This window comes from Psammomys obesus, unplaced genomic scaffold (assembly GCF_907164565.1).
Source record: "Psammomys obesus unplaced genomic scaffold, mPsaObe1.curated_primary_1811, whole genome shotgun sequence".
Taxonomy (NCBI): domain Eukaryota; kingdom Metazoa; phylum Chordata; class Mammalia; order Rodentia; family Muridae; genus Psammomys; species Psammomys obesus.
Window position 1 is genome coordinate 24,716,362 of NW_026592890.1, and position 26,441 is coordinate 24,742,802.

Sequence of the window (26,441 nt, forward strand, 5' to 3'; positions counted from 1 at the left end):
TGTCAGCCCTCCAGACGCTGGACCGCATGCACTGCAGGCAAGCATAGTCCCTGCAGGCTCCTTACGTGTCTGACGTCAAGGCTGCCTCCCTGATGCCTTCAACTGATACAAACACGAACAGCTCATCATCACAGACATCTGGCAGGAGTGGCGATAAACTGACAATGAGGCATGCGGACAGCAAACAGCAAAGGTTGGGAGGTTGAGATCATAGGGAGCTGAGAGATGTAGTTGTGAAACTTCAGAAAAGCTTGGCATGCAAAGTGATACAAAGTGAATAAATTGTAATAAATAAATAGATGGATAAAAATAAACAAAGTACAGCTGAAAAAAAGTTCCCTCACAGAAGAGACCACTTGTACGTTATAAGAGGAACTTAACAGCCGAAGTCGCTCCTTGAAATTTTCCACGCACTGCCTTACCAACAGATTCATTCAGTGACACCTGAGAACCTTTAAAATGAACCGTTTATTACATCAGATTGTTATTCTCACATTCTGTAAGTTACACATATGCTTATTCTGAGTAGTTCACGTGGAAAAACTTTAAACTTCTATAGGCAAGCAAAACTGTACCACACAATATATAAGTGGGAAAGGGTTCTGCTAAACGTTCAAATAAGGCAGGTATTTAAAACAATAAAATGATAACAAAAATTAACCATTCCTTTAATAGAATTCAATACTACAAGCTAAATGTTCTTTCTGAGTGTATTCATATAATTGAGGCAGTGTTTCTTCATTTAAAACATCAAGAAATGGAATAAGGCTCATTAACAGAGCTGCCTTCAAGATTTCATTCTCAGTTGCTTTCTTTAAATTTAAAAAGAAAATCACAAAGTGCACAATTAAGGTGTATCAAAGATGGAATCTGCTACGCTAATAACGGCTGTCCATGCTTAATACTTAGCGGTTTATTGGACCAAATTATATTTTTCCAGGGGGGGAAAATAAGAGAAGCCACTGTAAAATATTTAGCTTGAAATTTATGCTAATACTTTTTATAGAAATCAAAAATGATGGAGGAGAAGGGTTATTTGTTATGAGGAGTAGGAAGCAAAACACTAGAATGACCAAACATTTTCAAAGAACAAGCGCCACAGAGGACATGTGCATTCAGTCTTGCAATACACAGCAATGCAACTTCCTTACTCCAGCCAGTCCACTTCATCGAACTCCGAGTCATCTTCAGAATCACTATATTCCACGGCAATGCGGCGAGACAGGATGGTGGCGACATCGTTTTCAATCCGCTCGTGCTTAGCTTCCTGTTCACGCTGCTCTTCTACCTTGCGTAGCTGAATACCTGATACGGCAAAGCCAAGCCAATCATTTTCAATCAGAATGCAAAATCTTTCTGGATTAAAACCAAAAGCATGTGAATAATACCAACGGAAAAATAAACAGCAAACGCCACTAAAAAAAAGAATTTGAAGGAATCATATTTGGGTCATTAAGTCTTCTGTTACACAATCATCTGCAAATCAGATACTGACTGTCCCCCCGCCCCCCATTTTCCCTGTCCCCTGTACCTGCAGGAAAGGCACTATTGTTCTACACTCTTGACTCCTGCCTAGGAAATGCTGGGTTAAGCAATGAGTAAATATGTTCTTCCTTGTTTCTAATTGAAGAACCTTAATCCTGGAGAGGCATCTGGCAAAACGAACATCAATTACACCCCAAATACACTGAACATACCATTTTAAAAGATTAATGTAGGTGTTAGAGACAACTTGTTATTAAACTTTCTGTATCACAGACGTCCACTGCTTCAAATTCCTTTCTTTTTCAGTCTCACGTAGCTTAGGCTGCCACGGGACTAACCGGAGCCAGGCATCACCTAGGACTTCTGATGGCCCTCCTGCCTCTATCTCCCAGGCCGTGGGATCACAAGTACTGTGTAGTACGGAACTGTGTTCAGTCTCATGCAGCACGTGGTTGAAGCCCAGGGCCCTGGGCACGCCAGGCAAGCGTTCTAACAGCTGAGCTACAATCCCCCCAGTGCTTTCAGGTCCTCATTTATTTTAAGAAACCCTACAGGTTAAGCATGTCCTATTTCTCCTGAAAGTCATTCAAAATCCGAGTTCTACCTAGCCCTGTCTGTTAAAAAACATGAGAACTTGAAAGTTTGTATGTGTGGAATCTGGTAGCATCTCCATGTCTGGACCAGTGCTGTCCACCGCTGAGGAAATTACCTTTTCGTATTGCTTCCAGCAGCACACTCCTCGCGTCACTGATCACCGGTAGGGTGGATGGATGACGCTTTGGCTCAGAAGCAGGTACCACTTGTGATGGAGGAGATGGAGGCATTAATGGAACATGGGGACCTGGGGCAGTAGATGGAGTTGGATGTAGCCCAGAGGGCGGATGAGCAAGAGCTGCAACTGTGACAGGTGATGATGGCCGGATGCCAGGCGGAGGCAGAGGTGGCGGGGGTGGGGGCGGAGGCAGCCCCTGCACCTCACCCTGTGGGAGTGGGTGAACTGGCACAGTCTCACATACTGGGGCGGCTCTAGCCACTGGAGGAGAGGGCTGCACCAGCGGAGGAGCGACTGGAGGAGGCGCTGGGTGGAGAACGCCGGGGGCGATCTGAAGAGGGGCTGGGGGTGGCGGTACGGCCGGGGCTGGCACAGCAGTGGCTGGAGGAGGAGGGGGAGGTGGCACTGGAGGGGGGGGCGTTGAAGTCATCGAAGCTCTGAGTGAAGAAGCTGACAAGGCAGATGGAAGAGGTGGCGGAGGAGGTGGGGGGGTGGGGCTCACAAACACAGGTGTTCTGCCTGCAGCTGGAGACTGGGGGCGGTTTTCTATCAAACCTGCAGCAGAACTGAAATGACAGAGAGAGCCTAGAAGTTACTAAAGAGGAAACTATAAAGAACTATAAAGGACTGCCGGTAGCTACATCAAAACAAACGTGTCTAAGTTCCTATAGAAACTTTAAATTACTTCAAAGGAATGAGAACTAAAAGAGTACAAGAAAACTCATGGGTGCTGCCTTGGTTTCTGAGAGTCTAGCTTTCTGAACAGTCTCGACTATCAACGCATTCGGGAAGCTTGTGCTTGCTTTAGTAAACAGTGTTCAAGTCTGGCTTTGATAGGAGTCCTCCACGATGCCGCACTTACCGCACTGCAGTGTCTGAGGCCATACTTAGAGCGCCACTTGGCAAGCAGGATGCTGGTGTTTTTATAGGCTGTTAAGGTGCATCGTATGGCATTTCAGTGAAGCCAATGCCAGCTCATTAAAAACCACAAAAGGAAATTTACAGCCCTCTTTCTTTCTAAGACCTGAATACCAAATAAGCCAGCAATAGGAGGTTTTTGTGGTTTATCCTATTTTCAACTACAAATGGCAAAGCTGGAGTGTATTCCTCTATTAGAAAACTTCTTTAATATGCCTATGTTAAAATTTTCTACCTGATCATATTGAAGTTTAAAATAGCTTTGCTGAAATAGTGCTACAAGCAACTGCCTATGGCCTTTGAAGTTGCTAAATAACAAACTAACACCTTTGGCCTCCATATTTTAGAACCTTACCACATTGCAAAAATTCATTTTCTTAATAAACTATATATGCTAATGCTAGTTAACAAAGCTGTAATTATGTGAAAACACTAATCCTTACAGCAATGAACCAAATGTCCCCAGGAGAATATGCCAGCTCTGATCAGAGGAAAGCAAACACGTTTCATAAGCTAAAGGTGACTGGCTCCCTAAAAGTAATTTATAGACAATCTCACGCTGCTTCCACCCAATGATGGTTGACTAGAGCACCTGTGATAGAAATGATTTGTCCTTAAAGCCTAAAATGTCTATTATTGATCCCTTAAAGGAAAAGGTGGCTAATCCCTGAGACTAAAGCATTAGGAGGCTGTCCCCACATACCTGATACAGGTGGGTATGGGCTTTGCATCTCCTGCTCCGTGCATTGGTGGAGGTGGAGGTGGCTCATGTGGTCTGACCAAGACCCTTTCCTCAGCTCTGGTCAGAAGTTCACTCATTTGACTAAAGGGCAGGGCGGAAAGTGAGTAAGATCCGTCCATATGATCCACGTATGTCTGCGGCCTTAAAGAAATATATGTTATCAATGTGTCTAATAGAGATGAAATGCTACAGCAATGGCTAATCTTTTAAATGCCAGTAGTTACTTCTGTAGAAAAAAATTTTTTTTTTTTACCCAATGATCGAGCAGTCATAAGTATAAAAAATGGAATTCATTATCATTTGGACATTTTGTTTTCTTAAACTAATGATTTCCAAAGGTATTGCAATAAAACTCTGCTTCTAGGGTCACAGAGACGGCAAGAAAACTCAGAGTTATCACTGAGTAACAGGGCAATGTAAGATTTAGATAAAACAAAATTGTAGCTGAGCATGTGGGGATTTGCGTTTACGGACTGCAGCACTTTCTGGGGGCAGAGCTGGTAACAGATATGCACGGTGCATGTCACAAACTCCTCCACTTACAGGCACCTATGTCTAACTGTAGCAGAAGCGCTCAGCTATGCACTTTTTTGTTTGCTTGTTTGATTTCTACTCTTTCAGCCCCTTTTAGCACCATAGTTAAGGAATATCTCTCAGATATGCATGCCTCTTAAAATAGGCCCCAGTATTTCAGTTATGCCGCTAATACTTTCCGTGTTTTTCAAAAGAAAACATTAAGCTCTTTTCCAATAAAATCAGTACAATAACCCATATATAGATTTTTCCACAGGAGTTTCAAGGCACGTATCTGTTATGGTAGTATGCTAGACAGGACCCTTGGCCCCTGAGAAAGGAGCAGGATCTAGGTCACATGTCTGTAAAGGAAGTTAAGTAATTCTGTCTGAAATCCCTGATATATCTGAATTTGGAGATGTGGAAAAGAAAGGAAGTAGGAGGAGACAGAAAGAACAGAACTGAACCTCTTAACTCTTGGTTCACATGTGATGAACTAATACTTAAAAAATATCCTAGATACATCTATTATGGCGGTCTAATACACTCTACCTGAACTATTAGGAAAGAGTTAAGTCTTCAGAGAAAAGCTAAAACAAAGCAGAAAAGTATCCATTTGAAGCTTTTCTTTCTAATGTTGCAACACAAAGTCCAAATATGAAAATAACCTGCCTAGGAGGCTGGATTTCAGCAGGTCAGGTCAGGGTTGAAATGATTTCTATTATAACAGAGCCTTCCAACTCAAGAGATCAGGAGCCAATACTCAGAAATACAGAGAGGTATTATAAATCAACCCAATGTCTACCATTCATCTAAAAGAAACATAAAAGAAACCTTGTTTCAAAATGAGAGGCGGGGCCATTCGCAACTTCAATATGCTTATGCAGAAGATCAGCGTCGTCCTCAGCCAGCTCCGGACCTTGGGCCAGCTTCTGCCATTCTCTTCGCCTGTCATGAGGTGCTCTTGGCACTTTTTCTGGTTCATGAGGACGATCTAGATTTTTCTGCTATAACAAATGTAATGAAACAAAGCCAAGCGGTGAAATGCTAAATACTTAAAAAGGGGTTAGAACAATCAAAATAAAATCCTAAGGTCAATACTGAAAATGGCAATGTCATCATAATATAGCAAAAACATAGGACCACTTTTATGTGTACATGCAGAGTTAAAACAGACTAAAGTTCACTGTAATCCCCAATTCTCATCATGGTTTTGTAACTCAATTTCAAACTGAGAGATTAGCTACAAAATAGTGCCTAGACTTGAGGCAGAAATTACTTTGGATGGAAAAATGTCACTTGCCCTTACTCCTATACCTGCATTTAATAAGTCTCAAAGATTTTCCATGGATGGACCTGCCTAATGCCAGTCAAATATAACTAAGTCACTAAATTATCTGTATGGGAAATGGCTGAAGATTAAAATCGGGGGAGACAGCATGGGAAGGCCTGGAGAAGGTACAACATATACCAAATGTCCACAGGGTCAAAGCAGGTGACAGGTATGAAAGAAGCCTGTCAGGTGAGATTGGGGACACACTATGAGTGAGATAGGTATGGCCACCTAAGGAACTCTACTTCAAACAAAATGTTAAACTCCTCATGCTTGGCGAACAAAACCTGCACTCAGGAGCACTCTGGCTTGCCAAGTCACCCGTCTGCAGACTCCAGCTAGAACACAAGGGTACTGTCTAGCATGTAAGGATATAACAAGAGGCCATTATGGAGACCCAGTAAAGCCAAGAAAACCAGAGGCATGATGAAGACAGACTGTGTCTCTTCTGTGCCAAGACATACCTTGTTTCTTCCTTCTATGTGCTTTCAAATCATCAGTAGGAAACAAGGCAGATTCGGGAAAATTTTACCAGGGAGCCGAGAACGGCAGCTCGGCAGACTAGGAACAGGGGTTTAGTGAGAATCCCCGTCCAAACAGCTAGGGCCTGCGGTGTTGCAAAACACCCACTGGCTTAATTTACCAACTTGAATCACGTCTACACGATATTTTCTTGTGATCTGTGTCATTAGAAGGGCACGGGCCCAACAAAACAAGGCTAAAAGTATGGATTAACCAAGCTTCCCATGTGCGACAACACATGAACACATAAGAAATAACTTCAGGGTTCTGAATCTGTTGGAATACCTTCTGCTTTCTCTTCTCCTTCCTCTTATCCTCTGTATCTTGCAACATCTTTTCTTTCCACAGGTCAAAGAAGTATGAAGGATTGGTGTAGAACTTCAGCCCTTCCTTCCCATCGTCCCTGGAACACAGCACACCCAGCATATTAGGCGAGACAGAGGGACACGCAGACCAACTCCTGCCACTGCTGTGTGCTCCCCTCACACATCACACCGTTTGGCGCTGGGCCACACAGCCAGCGCTGCAGTGTTGCCTTGCCAGGCCTGGTGCACACCAGAGATCTTGGCACTCAAGGTGAGGCAAAAGGGCGCAAGTTCGAGGCCCCTCTGGATAACATAAGACAACTGTGTATCAAAATGAATAAATATTGCCAAAATAAGAGATTTTCAGTAATAAAATTTTAAAAATAAATGAGAAAGGAAACTGTGGGAAATGGAAAAGCAGACACTTTTCAGAGTTGACCAATAGTTTTTTTTAAATTAAATTTAATTTTATTAATTACACTTTATTCACTTTGTATCCCCCCCATCAGCCCCTTCCACCTCCCCTCCCGGTCCTACCCTCCCTCCCCCTTCTTCACACATGTCCCTCCCCAAGTCCACTGATAGGGGAGGTCCTCCTCTCCTTCCTTCTGATCTTAGTCTATCAGATCTCATCAGAAGTGGCTGCATTGTCATCTTCTGTGGCCTGGTAGGGCTGCTCCCCCCTCAGGGGGAGGTGATCAAAGAGCAGGCCAATCACATTATGTCAGAGGCAGTCCCTCTTCCCATTACTATGTAAGCCACTTGGACACTAAACTGCCATGGGCTACATCTGTGCAGGGGTTCTAGGTTGTCTCCATGCCTGGAACCAGAAAATCTGAACACAGGGGTCTTCCCAGAGACTCATACTCCAACCAAGTACCAGGCATGGTGACCAATAGTTTAAAGTACCAGTGTTCACTTTTACCTCACTTTTGCTGAATACTAAATTTCCTTTGGGGAAACCCAATAATTAGAAATACTTCTGCCAAAAACCAAAGTCTGGAAAGCAGGAGCATTGCTTAGAACTGAGAACATTTCACGTTTCCACCAGTGTTCTAATAAACTTACCATCTTACTAAATCCAAGAAGCACTTTTTAATTTTCAGTTCAATATTAGTTAGCATGTACTTACAGGCATGCTGAACTACGGCTTCAAATAACAATTTGTATATCAGCTTTTTCAGGATATGTTGTAAATCTTAACAACACATATTTAACAACTGCTGTGACAAAAAATCCCAAAAAACATTCATTTCAGACTCCACTGGAGTAAGTGGTGGAAAGTATTTAAAAAAAAACCCTACATATTCATTATGAATAAAGGGATATATATATATATATATATCAAGAACATAGAGAATGCAAAAATGATTGGTATTGTGGAATTTTGAGCCTTACTTTCCTATGATTAAAAATTAAATTAGAAAGATAATGACAACTTCCTTGACACAGTGCCTTGGTAATAGCTTTGCTATTCATAAGCATCATCTGTCAGAGCCTGCGAAGCTCATCTAGTGAATAAAAACGGTTTACTGAACTTAGCAGGAAGGGAGGCCGTTCTCTGCTCGCTGGAGTCAAATGAAATTAAGTGTGTGTGAACCAAGCATTTAAGTCTGCAGTATGAGATACAGGTTTTCAGCTTACTGTCCAACTGACCTGTAAGGAGTGAGGATATTGAGGGGCGGAGGCTGTTCACAGACGTCATACGTCTCCTGCAAGGGGATGGGCAAAGTCTTGCGGTCGAAAAGTTGCTGGTCTTGAACTGTAGAACTTCGGAAAGCTTTTCTCATTGTTATATCTTGTAAAGACACTAAAACAAAAATCACAAACCCATTTTATTTTCCTAAGACAACTCAGCTGAATGAGATGTTTGTTTTAACATGTTTGTTGAAACATACTGCATGTCTGTTTCAACGCTGGTATCCCAGAAAGACTGTGTGCCTTAAATCAGGAGTCATTCTAAACATCCTATCATTGTCTTTATCCTTATCTTTATCATTTATCTTTCGGTCTGATCTTCTAGAAGAGTTTATCATAACTTTCATTTTCAAAAGCTCAGAAGGTCCTAATGACACATTTCCAATATTTCTTTTTCTTTACTGGCTATTTTTACCCACCCCACCCAACTTAACATCTCTTGCTTTCCTGTCATCTTTCCCCTTCTAGGTTTATTCCTCAGTGGCTATCGTCAGAAGTAGCTCAAGGGATTAATTGATAGTAGTATTGTAGGTTAAGCGTAGTCTCAACATCCTGCTATGTCTACTATAAATATTACATACCGGTGATCTATATTAGTTTTGACTTTACTCATTTATTTGTATATAATGATTTCAATCTAACAAAACCGTTTTGAAGACTGAGACTTTCATGTACATTACTATCCCCAGTAATTACTTCTGTACTGTCCAGCATATTAAAATAAGGTATACATCAAAATACTATAAGCTAGACATTTACAATGGTTTCTTCGCATGAAAAAACTGGGGAAAGCTGGTGCGATGGCTCCCAGAACTTGGGAGGTGAAGGCAGGAGATTTATCACAAGTTCCAAAACAGCCTAGTTTACAGAGTGAGGCTCTATCTCAAAACAAAACCAAGGTCAAAAGAAAGAAGAAAAATCTCTTGCATATTTGGACCATAAGTAGTATACAAATGCTATATGTAATAGCAATGTCAGTAACCACTCAGTTTTCAACCATTTTCCCTAAAATACCATATAGTTTCTTATAAGTACAACTCATGAACATCTGGATCTGTACAGCACAGGGGAGCAATGGACCGCTCTACAGTTTTCACAGGGCAACTGCATTTTCAACAACTCCATACACCCAACTTGTGACATGTTTACGAACATTAGCCTATAATTTAGAGATAGGAAAAGAAAAGAAAAAAGCTTTCCTTCACTATCACCAGAGGGTGGTTAGGGAGCTATTTAATGAATAAATACTATATGTGATGGATACTTTCACTGATTTTCATTTAACCTTTCAGCGAAACAGAAACTGTTATTCTGTAATTAAATACAAAAAGCCAAAACTAAAAAATACACAACAGGTTGAAAAAGCAGCCCTCCAGAACAGAAAACTCAGATCTGTTTTTGAGGCTAATTCTTGCCACAATACATATAAGGTTTTCAGGCTACTGGAAGTGGCTGGTGTTTTGGGCAATGAACAGGGACTGATTGCTGCCACCCGCTCACTCTATCTATCAACTCTAAACTATGCAACCAAAACAGAGCCGGGTGCCAAATGCCCAAAGCCATTTTGGTAAAGAAAAAAAAAAAAAAAAAAAAGCAAAATAGTAAGTACATTTCTATCTTCAACTCCTCTTTATCACATCTTACTGATAAAGAGACCAGGGTGACAAAGTCCTTTCCACTTGAAAATAACTTACACTACCTCAATAGTATTACACAGTAAATATGTTAGCTCAATGTACTTGTAAACAAAATTGAATTAAATACAACGTATACATTTTATAACATTTTTACACATTTTTCTAAATTACATTGGTAGTTTCATGGTTGCTACCACTTAAAGATAATACCAAATACTTTTATCATCCTCAGTAGTTTTATTTATATGTTCACAATATTTTCTTTGAATTCCCACTAAATTTCAAAACTCAAATTGAATCACAAATTTCCACAAAACAATTCCTCAGCTTTTAGATTCAGAATTCTTTTGCATGTTTCACATATTAAAAAAAAAAAACTACAGAGAAAAATAAAGGAAGTTACATATAATTCTGAAATACTCATACAAAGTTATCTTTTTTACTTTTTAGTGGTATCTGTACTTTTACTTTGAAATTTAATGATGGCATTAAGCCATTTATTAGCATGTAACAGCATGAGCATAACCAGAATGTAATATATACATGCATGAAATTGTCAAGGAAGAAAATCAGTAACTTCTATATTTAAAAAGTAATAGCATTAATTAAATATTAATTTTTATTATATATGAAACTGAATTTACATAATATTGCTGGCAAATATTTGTAACTAAATATTAAAAAGAGAATGTTGATATAAATTATATTTGAAAGCATGTATGACTATAATGTATTTCTCAACAGTAACAATTAAAGATATACTTCAAGAATTTCATGAAATGTGATTAACGTATATAAATACACTTTAAAGGAAAGCTCTAAGGGAAAAAAACCTACACATGAAAAACATACACGTGACCAGGGCCTAGAACATAAGAAAACTCTTATAACTTCAGAATAAAAAGATAATCCAATTTTAAAATGGGCAAACAGAAGGGGTATAGAAGGAAAAAATAAAAATAAAGCAAAGAACTGAATGGTTATTTCTCCAAGAAAATATACACAGGGCTTTACGCTTAATATCATTACTCATCGAGGAAATATAAATAGATACAAATGGATCTTAAGAACGCAGTGAAAGACACCCTGGTGATAAGAGGCCACTTATTAAGTGGCATGTCCAGAACGGGAAAGTACGTTGATGCAGCGGATTAGTGATAAGACACAGGCAGGGTGAGAGGAAAAAAGTAGAGTGGGGCCTCTTCATGGTGTGCTAAAAATGTTCTGAATCTGACCGAAGTTTCAAAAATTAGATAAATACGACCTTTTGAAACTGTATCTCAATTGTACTGGAGGCTGTAAGTTAGGGTATAGACGCTGATATTATGCCTAAAGGAGTTTGTTCCATCACCAAGACAGCCATCCTAACATTCTACTCTTCGCTTTTAAAATATTTTAAAAACGTTTTCATTGTTTAAATTTAGATCTATAACTTGAAAATTTATACTAAAAATGTTATTCAGCAAAACATTTGATGAGTATGTTATGAAAAATTCACACAAAACAAGTCTCTACAGCTGTGGTTCTCAACCTGTAGTCACAACCCCTTTGGCAAACACCATCTCCAAAGATATTTAATTATAATTCATAACAGTAGCAGAATTAATTATGATGAAGTAGCAACAAAAATAATTTTGTGGTCAAGGTCACCACAACACAAGGAACCGTATTAAAAGGTGGCAGGATTAGGAAGGCTGAGAACCACTGCTCTATGGAACATAAGGGAAAATTACATTCTTTTTTTTGTATGGGTAAAGAAGCAAAGAAATTTGTGAATTATCAACATTTCAAGGCATTTTTAGACAAAGAAATAATTAGCATGCAAGATTGGAGGCATGAAGTGTATTTTTACCACTAAAATTCTTATCATTACTAAATAGCAGTATGTTTAAAAATAAAACTAAAAAAAAAAAAAAACTTATTTTTTTTTTTATTCTTAGCATAGAACAATTTGTTTGGGAATGTTCATTTAAATAGTAGTAGCAGCTGATTAAATGTCAAGGTCATAGTTTAGCAAAACATACACAAAGGCACAATAAAAGGAGTTTCAGCCAAACCTTAAGATTTCAGATGCTTTTCATATAACTTGTCAGACAAAAAGGGAGAAAGAAAACTGAATGAAGAGTCTAATTAAAATGTTTTTATGTCAAAAAATAATTAAAAGATGAATAGAATACACAATCCGGATTTTTTTTCAATGGAGAAACAGAAGGCCAAGCTGACAGCTCTTAGAGATAATACACTGATTTATTTCTGCACGGACACAAAAGGTCAGGGGTAGATTGTATATTAACAATACTGTTCAGAAACACACCCTCATCTCCTCTGCCTCAATACAATATAAAGAAAAACAGAGAGAGGAAACTTACGCTCTTCTTCTTTAGGATCCAGCTGTGTAACGCTGACAGACAAGCGGTCCACGCGTTCTTGTAGTGAGTTAACTCTGAAGGAAAAACTGTGTGCTTCATTGAATAATTCTCCAAATATGTCCTCAGCATACTTACCTAAGCAGAAAGGAAATGCACCGTAACTGTAATGTAATGGTAATCACCCATTCACAAAAGCACTATGATAGTTCAAAGTGCCATCCTGTTGCATTTGGCACGTATTTGGGACTAGCTTAAACTTTAAACCCCATCCCAACATTACTCAGCAATGCAGGAGCGGGCAGGCGGGGTCCAGGAAGACTGATGGAAAGACTTCATATGCTTTACATTAACTTCTAGATAAGGGATGGGGAAGATTAGGATGTCAAGATCCACACAAATAGCATATGCTTTCACCCCGGGACCAGCATTTATACAGATTCTGCTAGAGCTAAGTTTCAAGCCAGACAGCAGAATAAAAGAGATCATCCGTAAAAGAGATCAGTTTAAAACAAGGAACTTTTAATAGTGTGCGCAAGCGTGGTGGTTCTGGATGCTGTAAGAAAGCAGACTCAGCAAGCAATGTGGAGCACTTCCTCCAAGGCCTCTGCATCAACTCCTGCCTTGAGTTCCTACCCTGAATTCCCTCAGTGATGAATGGAGTGTGACACCAGAGTTGCAAGTTGAAATAAACTATTTCTCCCCCCAGTCGATTATGACCACGGTGTTTTGTCACGGTCACAGAAAACCTAACTAAGAGAGACACATTTGTATTTTTCTGGAGAGAGGGTCCCTAGCTTTTCAACTGTTCTATAGTGTCCGTGGCACTCTCCCCCAGAAGTTTAACTCTTAGTGGAGAGCATCCCATCCATTCTCTTTATATTCTTTATATTTCCTATCTGTCTCCCCTCCCCTCCAGAGAGAGGTTAACAATGAAGTTACAATGTGAAGCTCATATGCTCATAGCTCAAGTTCAACTATGCTTACGTTAAGACTCTACAATGTCATTCTCTATGAAACGAAGCACAAATCCTCTCCTCTCATATTCTGTTCTCCAGTCAGGCTTCACCAGGCTCCAACGTCAAGTCATTTCAACTCTCCTAATCAACACATGGTTTTTTTTTTTCGTTCGTTTGTTTGTTTTTGCCTCTATTCTTCTTCCTTTCAAAACATTTCATTCTTTAAAGGCCTAAGTCAACCCATACTTCACATAGCAATGCTGGGATTTCAAGTGTGAACAACAATACCTGACTTTTAGAATCATTTTAGATAGCCAAGTTTTCTAAGTAGCTTAAAATTACTAAGTGTATCCCTTATTATTTTAACTGTTTTAGATAAAAACTACTGTAAAATATACTCTTAAGTGGAAAATAAAACAAACTATAACTTAAACTTTTCTTGAGGACTTATGACCAGGAATTAATTATTAAAGTCAATTAACTGTCTTAAGCCATAAAAAAAAAAAAGTGCCTTGGAATATTAAATGGTCTCTTTCCAGTTTTCAGATTACATTTTCAGCTATCCTGTAAGCTACTGATTTTAATCAAACTCAGTGATGCCTCTTCTATTCAATCCTTCAAAACATCAATGTTTAGGAAACCAAACCATCCTGTTTCCTCTCCCACCACTTCTGGTGTCTATCCTGTTTGCCATTCTGAATAAGATTTAAGCATCTTCCCTAGGGTCCTCCTTAGTGTTTAGCTTCTTTAGGTCTGTAGATGGCTATCCTATATTATATGGCTAACTCTGAAAGGCTGTACCCAACAGGGGATAGAAGCAGATGCTGAGATTCATGGCCAAACTTTGGGAAGAGTGCAGGGAGTCTTATGGAAGAAGAGAGGGGTGGGGAATAAAGGGACATGGAGGGGGCAGGAGCACCACAAGGAGATCAACAAAGCTAAAGGATCTGAGCCCAGGGGGTCCTGCAGAGACTGCAACTGAGGACCATACATAAAGATGAGCTAGATCCCCTGCTCAGATGGAGGAGATTGGCAGCTCAGTCTCAGCTCAGTCTCCATGTGAGGGGAGTAGGGCTGCCTCTATCATGAACTCATTTGACTGCTCTTTGATCACTCACCCCTAGTGATGCGGCCTTGCCAGGCTGTGGAGGAAGAGGATCCAGGCAGTCCTGATGAGACTTAACAAGCTATGGGCAGATGGCAATGACGGAGAACTACCCCTTTCAGTGGACTAAGGGAAGGGGATGGGGGGAAGTGGGAGGGTGGGACTGGGGAGAGTAGAGGGAGGAGGCTTCAATCGGGGTATATAATGAATAAATTGTGAAAAAAAATAAAAATTAAAAAAATGAAATATGGAAACAAACAAAACAAGACAAAACCAAAAACAAACAAACAAAAAAAAAGAAACCAAACCATCAAGTGTTCCAAAACCATTAAAGTAAAAGCAAACAGGTTCTAAGAGGGGTTAACTGGTCATCCTGTGTGTGTCTGGCTCCTTTCTTTAGAGTGTAGGATTATTTAAAAAGCCAAGGGGACTTTGAAGTTTAACCTAATTCTAGGTTTTTAATTATGACAGGTAGGGAAACATGAAAGGTTAATTTCAGGGTAATAAACTATTGTTACACCCTGAATCCATGGAATTTTCTCTGATTTACTGTCTCTATGGATGGGTTAGAAATTATCTAAGTGGCCTGAATGCAAAAGTGAAGCCTAATCTTAATTTATTTTGTGGGGCTTCTGTTACTAGGCGCTACAGCAACCATGGACTGAGAGACGTTGCTGCTTTGCAGTCTCCCACAAAGAGTCTTCACTCTCTATCTCAAACTGACCCACCTAATCATATTACTCCTACATTAATCCTACATTTTGTACGGGGCAATACAGGCCTAAAGTGTATGTTACTAGAGTCAAAATTTATTTTAAATTTAAGAATGTTTCCCCAAAGTTACTAATATCACTTCTATACTAACATAGGCATAAAATAGATTTGTATATGAAGTTTTATGACATTAAATCAACTAGGTTAGGCCACAGAAAGTCAGCAAAATATCTTTAAATAATATGGCTAATTCTAAGACTCTTGTTTTGACTAGTGTGAAAAACTTAGGATTGGTTTCCTGTGTGAAACCAAGTGGTTTCAATTAAAAAAAAAAAAAACAAAACAAAAAAAACACCAACAGGAATAAAGAGAACAATTAAACTGATTTCACATGCACCCCCTTTTATTTATCCTCACAGCTATTTCACGGGCAGCACAAGGATTTACTGTCTCACAAAGAAGACTCAAGCATGAGGTTCTCCAACTCAGCAGGACTCACGTGTGGAGGCGTGCATCTTGATCTTTCCCTGGGCTCTCTGACAATGCCGGCGGTGCCAGCAGGCAAAGGCAGACAATCTTGGATAACTGTGTGACCCTGAGAGTTAGCGACCAATAAGCCAGTCAGGGCTGCTGAGCAAGGGCACCTAGTGTGTGTGAGGCACCAGAACTTATGACATTCACAGAGACGTCAAAAGTGAGGGTCATCTGTGTACCCTCCCATGCTGCCCGAGCTAGGAAAGGCCCCAGCCTTTTCACTGAAAAGAATTACATTAACAATTTCTTGGGCCAAGTGTGGGGATAGCCCTTGTAGTTTTGTATCAGTGAGTTCTGTATTTGTGGGTTTAATGTAATTCACTCAATCCTGTAAGGGAGAGTTGAAACAAACGGCTTCTGTACTGAACACATTCTGAATTTTTTCCCGTAAGCGGTACAGCTAATAATTACTTACATGGAGTTTACTAAGTGTTATGAGTAATCTTGGATGGTTAATGGGCAAATGTGAAAATTCGCCACCTTATTATCTAAAGGACTTGATTATCTGTAAATTCTGGTATGGGGGGGGGGAGACCTAGAGTTGATCCTAACGAGTAACAGGAGTAGAGATGAGTTGGCAGAAGAGGAAAAGGAGCCAAACCCTTTTTGACGATGATTCCCTAGTACCGCTCAGGGAATATATCTGGTCAAGAACACCTAATTCGTATTTAAAATGAAATATAGACATCTGAGTAAAAACATAGACATCTGAGTAAAAAGCTCACCCTTTCCATTAAAAGACACACTGGGTTTCTTTTTTAAATAAAACATTAATAACAGGGAATAATCTGTGTAATTCCTGCAATCTCTTAGGGATGTGCTATACCATGCTCCCTTCTCCTCTGTGCCCAGCACTGTGGACCATGTGTATGAGCATGTGTATGAGCATGCATATGCCTGTGTGTGAGTGTGCATGCACACGTGTGCGTATATGTGTTCTGCACGTGAGACAGGCTCTCTCACTGAAAGGGAACCTCGCTGTTTCAGCTAAGGTGCCTGGCCAGTAAGCAGTTGGCATCTGCCTATCTTTGTTCCCCAGTACTGGAGACAGAGGCACATGTAGACATGCCTGGCTTTTTATGTGGGTGCTGAGGATTTGAACTCATGTACCATGGTGGCACAGCAAACACTCTGACTCAGTAAGCCATCTCTCTAGGACCCCTGTGCTTTTTCTACAGCCAATTCTGCCTGCCAAAAGCTGAGTTTTCTTGCTGTTTTCACATCATGGTGTATTTCAGACTCTTGATCCCATATCTGACATTATACAGAACTTAACATTACTAGCCAATCCTATCACTAGTGCTGGCCTTACCTTGCTCTCTACACCTTTTGTTAATACGAAAATGCAGATCCCACAGTCCCCCAAATACAAATAGTTGAATCGTCAAAAACATTTTCACATTAGCGCCAACAATTCTAATCACTGTTGAGAGATTCTGTTATTTCCTTAATAGGAAGAAGAAATTCCTGCTGTAACTCACTGATTTTACTTAAAGTGACTAAATTTCATGATAACACTATAATACCTCCTCAACTAATAACAAGGGCATTTTCTTAACACTGCCACCTCTAAAGCAAATTCCGGTTTGCAATATTCAAACTGATTCAAGTGCTTACTTAGGCTACTCAGTTGTCTAATTATATTTGCCAGGGAGATGTTGGTCACACATTCCAGTTCATTCTTAATGCCCCTGGGCAGTGCTGTATGGCACAAGTGCCTAGGGTCGATGTTTCTTTTCACCAGTGGCATCTTGAGATCAGCCGCTATCCCAGCTCACCTGTGAGGAGCAGAAAGAGAGAGACGTTCGTGTTACTCAACTGCAACCAACAGAGAATGGCACCCTGGAGAATAAAGTTATGTTCTGTACGAACACAACAAAACAGAGCCGCTTGGCCCAAACTCACTTGTTAACTATTTCTTTGAAATCATTACAACCATACCATTCTTTTACACTCATTTTCTGTAGCATTGGCCCCTGGGAAATTCACACTGTTGTTATTTACCACCTGTAGAGATTGGTACTGTGTAACTGCTGTTAGGAGATCCCCGCTAAGGAAGTCTAAAAAGGCTGGGGAAGCAGTTATCAGATTTATATTTCTACGTATACCAGCTGTGTGCTCAACAGTGCAACACCCGAAATCCATCAAATTTTTAATTACCAAATGTTCTGCTTCTTTAAATTTCAGTCACCCTCATTTGGGTGATTCCCATGTACATAAATTCAGCAAGCAAGGGTTGGGCAAACACCACAAGCCTCCCAACACCGTGCTTCAAGTCTCACTGACCGCAGAATATTAATTATGAATGTGTAAACTCAAGTGTCACTCCTAGCAGCCTGGGTCACAGATCACTGTCACTATGAAATGTGCACCACGACCAGCACGGCGACCGTCACCAGTTAAGCTTTTAGCTGGGATGCCATCTTGCAGGCCATCCTAGACCCACGCAGAATTTTAGAAAACAGGTAGCTGAAAGGGGGAGCTGACAAAGACGAAAGAGCAGCAAAAAGGAGAAGAAGATCCTGCTGACAGTGAAATTCAAATATCATCTAAGAGAACAACTACTGCCACTGCAGTTGCCTGTGCGACTGGAAGAACTCGGTGAAGGTCAACGGATGGTCACAACGGAGGAGCGTGAGGAGCACGCTGTGACCACGGGGAGCACGCTCTGCAGACGCAGACGCTGGAAGAGTAACTTCACATTCAAGGAAGCCTCGGCACTGCGGCGCTGCACCCAGAGGGAAAGGAGAACGCGTCGGAGGCTGATTCAAATGCAGCAGGAAGGAGCTGCCAGGCTGCCAAGGCGCAGGAGGGAGGCTCACGCTGCTCACTGCGCCATTGAAAGCTGCACAAGGCAGACGCTGTTCAAGATGCTCTCGGCAACATCTTCAGTAAGAAACGGGGCACAAATCCTTATTGCTCCTAACGTTTTAAGTTATACTTACATCCAGTAATTTTTTTTTTTAACTTTAAAAAAAATGTCCCTACGTTGTAAACAGCAAGAGTTTTCAGTGGGTTTGGTTGTTTAACGGTGTGTTCTGATGTGTCTGGGCACAGATGTGCACTTGTGGACAGCAGAGAGCAACTGCTCAGAGTCCATTCTCTCCCCCAGGCAAGGGCTACAGGGATCAAACCCGGGTCTCCAGGCTTGTAGCAAAGCACTTTTACCTGCTGAGACAACTTGCCTTCAGATACTGCTTTGGAGGAAACAAACACACAAACAAAACCCACAAAAATCCCAAGGAACATTAAAACATCAAAATGAAACAGTTTAATTTCTACTACAGTTTAAGATCAATGGTGTACCTGTGTTTCCTGTAGTCTCCAAAGGGTGTGTGTGTGTGTTCAGGACTGAGGCCCCAACTTTCCTCCTCCTAGACCCTCTCCTCACTATATTCCTTACACTCTGATCCTGTTTCACATGCTGCTCTGCCCAGAATGCCTTTCCTTTTCTTATCCTCACAGGGAATACTGTTGAGACTACCCTTAGCTCCCTCCTCCAAAACCTCACTGAACCTGAGGAAGATGTACCCATTTACTTTCGGTGTGCTCAACTCTGACCCATGTTTACATTTAACAGAATTCTACCAAGTATATGTTTTTGTGTTGGACTTGTTTACATATTTAGACTTAAGTGAAAATTCTGAGAGAACCAAAACCTTGTCTTATTCAGTCTGTATTTCTAATATCTAAATAGGTGGTGATCAGATGACGCATAGCTGATCAACATGTAAGGGGAAGAAAAAGCAGTTATGACATACAAGGGCAAAACCAATACAACTCTTTAGGTCACCAGGAAGGCAGACACATATACCTTTCTAAAGCAACAAATCATGACTTAAGGAGTTGAGGGTTCTTCATCTGCATAGAAAAGGGACATATTGAGAAAAATTATGTCCTACAGTTGCACTGCAAAATCAACACTTGCTGGTTTCGTGTACTGCTAGTAACTTGATTTTTCTGCCATCTCTGGACTTGAGCTCAGAGGCTACAGTACAGCAAACATACAACTTTGCTGGAAAGACTTACAAAGTAGTTTCAAGCATTATTGTGATCACAAAAACAAAACAAAAGAAGGCTTGCACTGTGCTTCTAAGAGCCTTTACGCACACCACAAGGGTACCTGGAAGAACCTCTGTCCTTGCCTCTTCCCTTTACTTCAGCTGTCACACCATACTCATTTTTCATTTCCCTGTCTTAAATACAGTGACCACCTATCTAATTCAGCATCACAATCTCAGTGATTAAAAATTATACGAAAATGTCAGATTCCTAGTTTTAAAGACCCCTTTACCACTTTTAACATAGCACCTTCTATCAGATTAAAAGTACTCATTAAAACATATAAATTACCAAGCAAACAGGAAATCAAATTTACTTCATTGTTTTTTTTAATATACTGCAAATGACATTTTATTTAAAAGCAATACAAAGTTGTCCAGAATGAGCCAATTACAAATAATTTTTTTAAATTATCAATGTTTAACTTGATTCTGAAGGAAACTTTTTAACAAGAAAGCCAAATTATATTGTGCTATAACATAAAACAACTCATTTCTGAAATTGTTACTCTGTTCCCCTAGGTCAAAGACATTACCATAGCAACCCCTACTTCCCAACTGTTATATAATCCAAACGGTTCTAAAAATAATTGAGTCTGTCGAGATACAAAAACCTAAATCAATTCTCAGGTTTTTTACATATATATGAAAAAAAAATATATATATATATTTATCCACTGTTCTTAACAATTTAATTATATATTACTGATGCAAACTTAACAATGTATCACCTAACCAGACCAATTCTTAAAATAATTCTTAAGATAAGAATTTTGGCTAAAATCTAAGTAATGTTTTTAATAATAATAATAATAATAGTAATAATAATAATAATATATCCCGTTTTTAGTGGGTATATTTCTAAATGCTGACGTGGGTTTTAAATTGGCTACAGCAATGCTGAAGATGACAGGTTTACTAAACTAGTAGACTGAATGTTCCCTTAGGAGAACAAAGAAAATGTAACTACTGAAATCCATTCAATCACAGAAAATATCTGACAGCAACCAAAATTAAAGCTCCATTTTGGTGACTATTATCGATAATTTTCTAAGTTCTTTTAAGTGTATTTTCTGTTGATTTTTAATGAGGCCACCTATGTATAAAAGCATAAAGCATTACACGAGTATCAAAATATCCCAAGATCAGATACCACAATGATGTTGAAACTATAGAAAAATCACAAAAACAAGTTATACAAACTCTCCTTTTCAGAACTCAAAAAAACTAACCTATAGAAATTATTTAAAATGTTTAAAGGAGTCCATGTAAATAATGCACAAAACCTCACAGCTTAAAGTCAATCAGATAATTATAACCAATAACCATGTTTTAGTTTAAATGCAAAATGTCCACCACATAGTCCTGTATTTAAAGGATCCCCAGCTGGTGACAATATTTGGGAGGCTGCAGAACATCAGAACAGGCCCTGTTGGCAGAGGTGGGTCTATTAAGTGCAGGACCTACAGGGATAAAGTCTGACTTGTCCTGTCCTCTTTGCTTCTTAGTCTAGCTGCCAAGTGAAGATATCCACCTCACGTCCCTGAAGCCACAAAACTGCTCCGTCATCCCTTCCCCGTCAGCCAAACAAACGTGCCAAAAAAACAAAGCAAAACAAACAAAACTTCCCTATGTTACTTTGGCCAATCCCTTGTCAGAGCAATGAGAAAAGTATCTAATACAACTTGCTAAAGCAATTTATATAAGTCTTAGGATGCATGTCAAATAATCTATGATCATTTCAAATTGTTTCTCAGTTTAAAAAACAATTTTCCATTTCCCTAAGACTACTGGACATTTATCCACCTAACGATCTATAATGTGATGACAAATTACTATGAAATAATTATTCAACTAAAGAGTTCCAGTACTTTAAATAAGAAATTTTGACAGAGAAAACTTGTGTTTGTGTGTGTGTGTGTGTGTGTGTGTGTGTGGTGTACATGTGTGTGTTCGGTGCACTGGCTTATGTGTGCATGTGCAGGCCAGAGGTCAACTTTGGGTATCTTCCTCTATTGCTCTTCCCCTTGCCATTACTGTTATTAATGAGATTTTTGCCATAGAGATGCACGCTGACCTGGAACTCGCTGCTGCAGATAGAATGCTGGCTCAGGAGCCCCCGCTCTGCCCATCTCTACCCTCAGCACTGAGGTTACAGGCGGGCAGCATGACACCCAGCTTTATGTGTTCACATCTGAACCCAGGTCCTCTCACGTATGCAGCCATCACCTGTCTACTGAGCCATCTCCCCGACTAAGAAACCACTAGAAATGTCCTATTTCCTTAAGATTAGAACTGATTTAATTGCATGCAATAAACTATTTAAATAATCTGAACATGGAAGTGTTTAGAGAAATTCTCCATGAAAATAGCTTTCTTAAAACATAGTACAAATAACAAGATGCTTTACAGTTATGAAAGGCTAAACTGATTAAGGAAACATACAAGTTTTGAGAAAAGAATTCATGAAGTAAGAATTACATATACCCAAAATATATAAATATAACTTTGAATCACAAATTCAATTATGTAAAATCACAGGCCTCTAAACAGTAAATTATTATAAGGTATATTATAAAATATACTGTTTAAAAGAGTACCAGCACAGGATTTTATAGCTTGCTTCCCAATTCTCTAGTGTTCATATTCTAAACTTTCATTATTGTAAACGAAAGACTGAAAGAAAAAAAAAAAAGAGCTTAAAAATGTAATTTAAAAAAAAGCTTGTACCAAACCATCTCAGGATTATATAAAAATAACAAGTTTCCTCTTTGTTGCTTATAGTAAACTACTTCCTATTCATGGATCTTTAGAATTTTGCATTCAAGATAAAAAAATCAATTCATAATCTAAAGAATTATGATTCATGCTGAATAACTCCAGGTACCAGATTGCTTTGAGATGCCCTGGCTTTTGCTTAAAGAATTTGTCCCAAGAATAATGCTTTCTTAAAAAAAAAAAAAAAAAAAGGGTATTTTGTACCTCATGTGACAATACATGATGTTACATTTTGATGTGTTGAAACTGGAAAGAATAAATTGTTAAATGAAATAAAGTAAAAGCAAATGAAATAAGCTACCCAGCAACTGTAACATTGACAGTACCGACCAACTCGACCAACTCGGGAAGAGTTGAGAGTGCAGACAGCAGTAATCCCATCTTACAGATACAAGTTTATTATGTGATTCCGTGTTATTCTTCAAGAACACATGTATTTCTTAGATTAATAAAGCAGTACCGAAACATTACAAATCTGTTATAAAACCATATTGTTACAGTAATGTTATTTTCAGTAGTTTAAGAGATGCTACTTCGAAATTTGAGATGTCTACACCACCAATTCAGATTAAATCACCTGAAAAACAAGATGAAACACTCTATACTGAAAAGCAGCACCTTTAGCCATTTGCGGTATCTCACACTGTAACCCCTGCACTAAAAAGGTAAGGCAGGTGGATTACCCAGTGACACAGTGGGTTCTTTGAGGTTAGCCTGGGACACACAGTAGGCCCTGTCGGAAAAGCAGTGTTTCTGGGCCGAGTGCAGCCACAGCACTCACACATGGCCAGCCAACTACGCAGTTTACTGAACACCAATGATTCCATTACTGTTCTATCCGCTGACAGGGCAGGCAGTCTCTTCCGACTAGGATCTAGTGCCTAACTAGGTAGGCTCTAACTTCTTAAGGAAATATGCTTAATGAGACCAGGCCGATTATCAAGAGTTAGCCAAGTTGAGGGAATTGAAGTCTCTGTGTTTTTTTTTTTGTTTTGTTTTTTTTTTTTGTTTGTTTTTTTTTTTTTAAACTCAGGTATATCAAATACACAAGAGGCCCAGAACTGGGAAGTGCTTTGTGGGCTTCAAGCACTTGGCAGACAGTGAACAAAGACCAGCATGGGTAGAATGGACCAGAAGTGTGGGAAGTATTAGAAGGTTGAATCAAATGTGACCCTGAACGTCATGCTGAAGATGTTCAATGCTACTTAATAAATTCTTTGAAGGAACTGCAAACTAAACAGGACTGACCAGTCTGACCTTGGTTGATCATGCTCTCTATAAAGACTTGGGCAGCAGGAAATTTTGAAGTGGAGGTAGACCAGTTGGAATTTGATACAGATGGCAGTCACCAGAACGTGATGACAGAGTGGTATCAACTTAAAGTATATCCTACGGGTAGAATAAAAGAGGAATGATGACTAGGAGGGAGATCCAAATTCTGGGTGTAAGAAACCTTCTACAGTCAGTCCAAACCAAATAATTTCTGAAGGACAGCAATTATATCAAATACATTTTTCAGATCCATAAAATCTGTGAAACTAAAGAGATTCATGAACAGCTGGGAAAATAACCTTTTAGGATAGTAATTTAATGATGTTTGGAGAAGGAACCAATGGAAAAGTGGCATGTTTTAAGGTGAAAAAAATCAACTGAGGTGAGATATTTAGTGGTTTTGTTCTTCCTCTTAACATTTTTCCTGTTTTATTATTCTCCTATATGACATGTGTACTTTACTTATTTCAGACCCAAAGGAGAAAGCTTAGATCCATATAGCCGCTCTGTTGTATAAGATTCCCGTACCCCATATATGCCCCATAACCCAGTTCTCCTGTGGGCAACACAGCCAAGGCAAACAATATTCCTAGCTCTTCAACTTGCACGGCTACCCAACCGACCCACGCACACGTTGAGTGATGCCTTCTTTCTGCAGAAGACAGCATGGCTGAAGGAGTATCTGCACTATCAATGACTCACTTACTTCTTGACTGTTCCGCTCTCCCTCTTCCATGTCTGAGGAAACAGAACGTATGGTGACCATGCCAATGGCGTTATCCATACTAGTCTGTGGAACTAAACAGTCACAGTGAGATAAATTTTTAAAATTTCTTTTTAAAATAGGCTATTCCAAATGCAGTTTATAGGACTTCTTTGACTCTTCCAAGGGTAACAGTACAGTGACATACAGGACTGGGAAGTTTTAAGAGCCTAAACAGTATTTTCTAGTACTGTGTTGGTATGGTATGCATGCCAGAATGCATTCGTGAAGGTCAGGGAACAACCCTATGATGTTTGTTTTTTCTCTCAACCCTGGTTACCGAGCTTGTGGCCAGGACACAGGACTATTTTCCCATTTGTGTATTTATTTATGCATATGGCACAAATGGGGCGGCCAGAAGACAACTTGGGGACTTAGTTCTCTCCTCCTACAACATGTATTCTGGTACTGAACTCAGGTTGTCAGGCTAGGCAGCAAGTTTATTTACCCCCTGAGCAATCTTATCAGCCCCAGGGTAGAAAAGGTTTTAAGTTTATATTAACTGTTAAAAAAAAAAAAAAGTGCTGTATTATCACGTTTTGGAGAGGAAAAACACTTTCAGACTCCTGATATTAACATTGGGTATTACTTACACACATGCACGTACCTTGTACCTCTTACACAACCATGAAAACAAAATATACCTATAAAACTTCACATCCAGAAAAGTCTAAAGAGTATCATTCACTGCGAGGTTCTCAAACGCTCCCATAAGCAATGCCTGCCATAAGGATCCCGTACCAACTGCTCCAAAATGACGCTTCCCTTTGTTACGACAGCCATTTCTGAGCGCAGTCATTTCTCTGAAGAAATCTGATTTACACAATACCCACTTGCTACTAGCCTTACAGTGTGAAAATATTTATATCAAAGCTTGCCTCACTAGCATCAGTAAACTGAAAGATTCAAGTTAGACCCCTTGCCACCAAGGCTATGATAACAAAACCATAAAGAAACATACTAAAGTCATTCGACATGCAGCCCTCTAAAGGATTCAGTGTGCTCTCAATACTCCTTCTGAAATAAAAATTAAAACAAAACAGTAAATGAAGCAGGAACTCTTAAGCATCTATAGCGATGCTCTGGGTAGGAACTGTTGTAGGCCAGGCTAAGCCATGTGCTAAGCAGGGTGCTGGCTGCTGAAGATGAAGGGCTGGGGACACAATCTGCTTCTCTGTGTTCTTCTGACCACACTCCATTTGTTCTTTAAAAGTAAGTTGAATCATACAATGCAAACTTTACAGAAATGTTTTCTAATTCTTTATTCAGAGAATAAGTAAAATTTTACTGAACGGAAGAAACACAATTTTTCTTTTTTCTTAACAAAAATGGAAGAACATGTAATTTCAAAAAGTACCAAAGTACATCGTTGATAGCACAGAACAGGCCCGCCCACAAACTCCTTGCATATGACTTCTGCCAAGATATGAAAATTCACACCTGCTCCAACCCGTTTGCCATTTTTGGGCCAGATCTCCTCTTTGTCTTCATCTGTATTTCTAGATATTGACTAGCTATCTTATCTTCCATCTCTCTATTAAGGAAACTCAAAATCACAGGCCCTGCTTTTCCCCGGGGGGGGGGGGGGGGGGGGGGGGGGGGGCGGGGGGGGAGCTCTATCACACAATAGCCACGTTAGAAATACTGGAATCTTTTTACTTTTGGTCTCACCATATTGAGTTTGTACAAAATATCCATCAGGTAACTTTCCTGAACTGGTGACATTAGTGCTGCCACGTCTCTGACAACTTTTAAGTGGTCTGGCTGTGGCGGTGGCTCAGTGGGGAGAAGCACTGGCTGCGGAGGTGTGGGGACCCCAGTTCCGACCTCCAGACACCACACATTGCTGCTGTCTCTGTGATCCCAGCACTCCTCATGTGAGACAGGAGGCGGAGGCAGGAGACACCCAGAAGCTTGCTGGACAGCTACAGAATGGTCCTGGGTCAAGTGGGAGGTGAGGACTG

The 26,441-nt window shown here is 39.8% G+C and overlaps 1 protein-coding gene across 3 annotated transcripts in view; it reads right to left on the bottom strand.

Moving 5' to 3' along the window:
* Positions 1 to 449: 449 nt before the first annotated feature.
* Positions 450 to 26,441, bottom strand: part of Wasf1 (WASP family member 1) — a 46,246-nt gene continuing 20,254 nt past the window's right edge. For 2 of the 3 annotated variants that reach the window (XM_055616192.1, XM_055616191.1), the window contains exons 2-9: positions 17,221 to 17,381; positions 12,295 to 12,429; positions 8,247 to 8,400; positions 6,571 to 6,688; positions 5,265 to 5,437; positions 3,879 to 4,058; positions 2,195 to 2,823; positions 450 to 1,305 (exon numbers count right to left, since the gene is read on the bottom strand). In XM_055616192.1, the coding sequence (XP_055472167.1) occupies positions 1,148 to 1,305; positions 2,195 to 2,823; positions 3,879 to 4,058; positions 5,265 to 5,437; positions 6,571 to 6,688; positions 8,247 to 8,400; positions 12,295 to 12,429; positions 17,221 to 17,353 (1,680 nt within the window). In that variant the 5' untranslated portion in view covers positions 17,354 to 17,381 and the 3' untranslated portion in view covers positions 450 to 1,147. The remainder of the gene's footprint in view (positions 1,306 to 2,194; positions 2,824 to 3,878; positions 4,059 to 5,264; positions 5,438 to 6,570; positions 6,689 to 8,246; positions 8,401 to 12,294; positions 12,430 to 17,220; positions 17,382 to 26,441) is intronic. The other variant, XM_055616193.1, reaches the window with a different exon arrangement.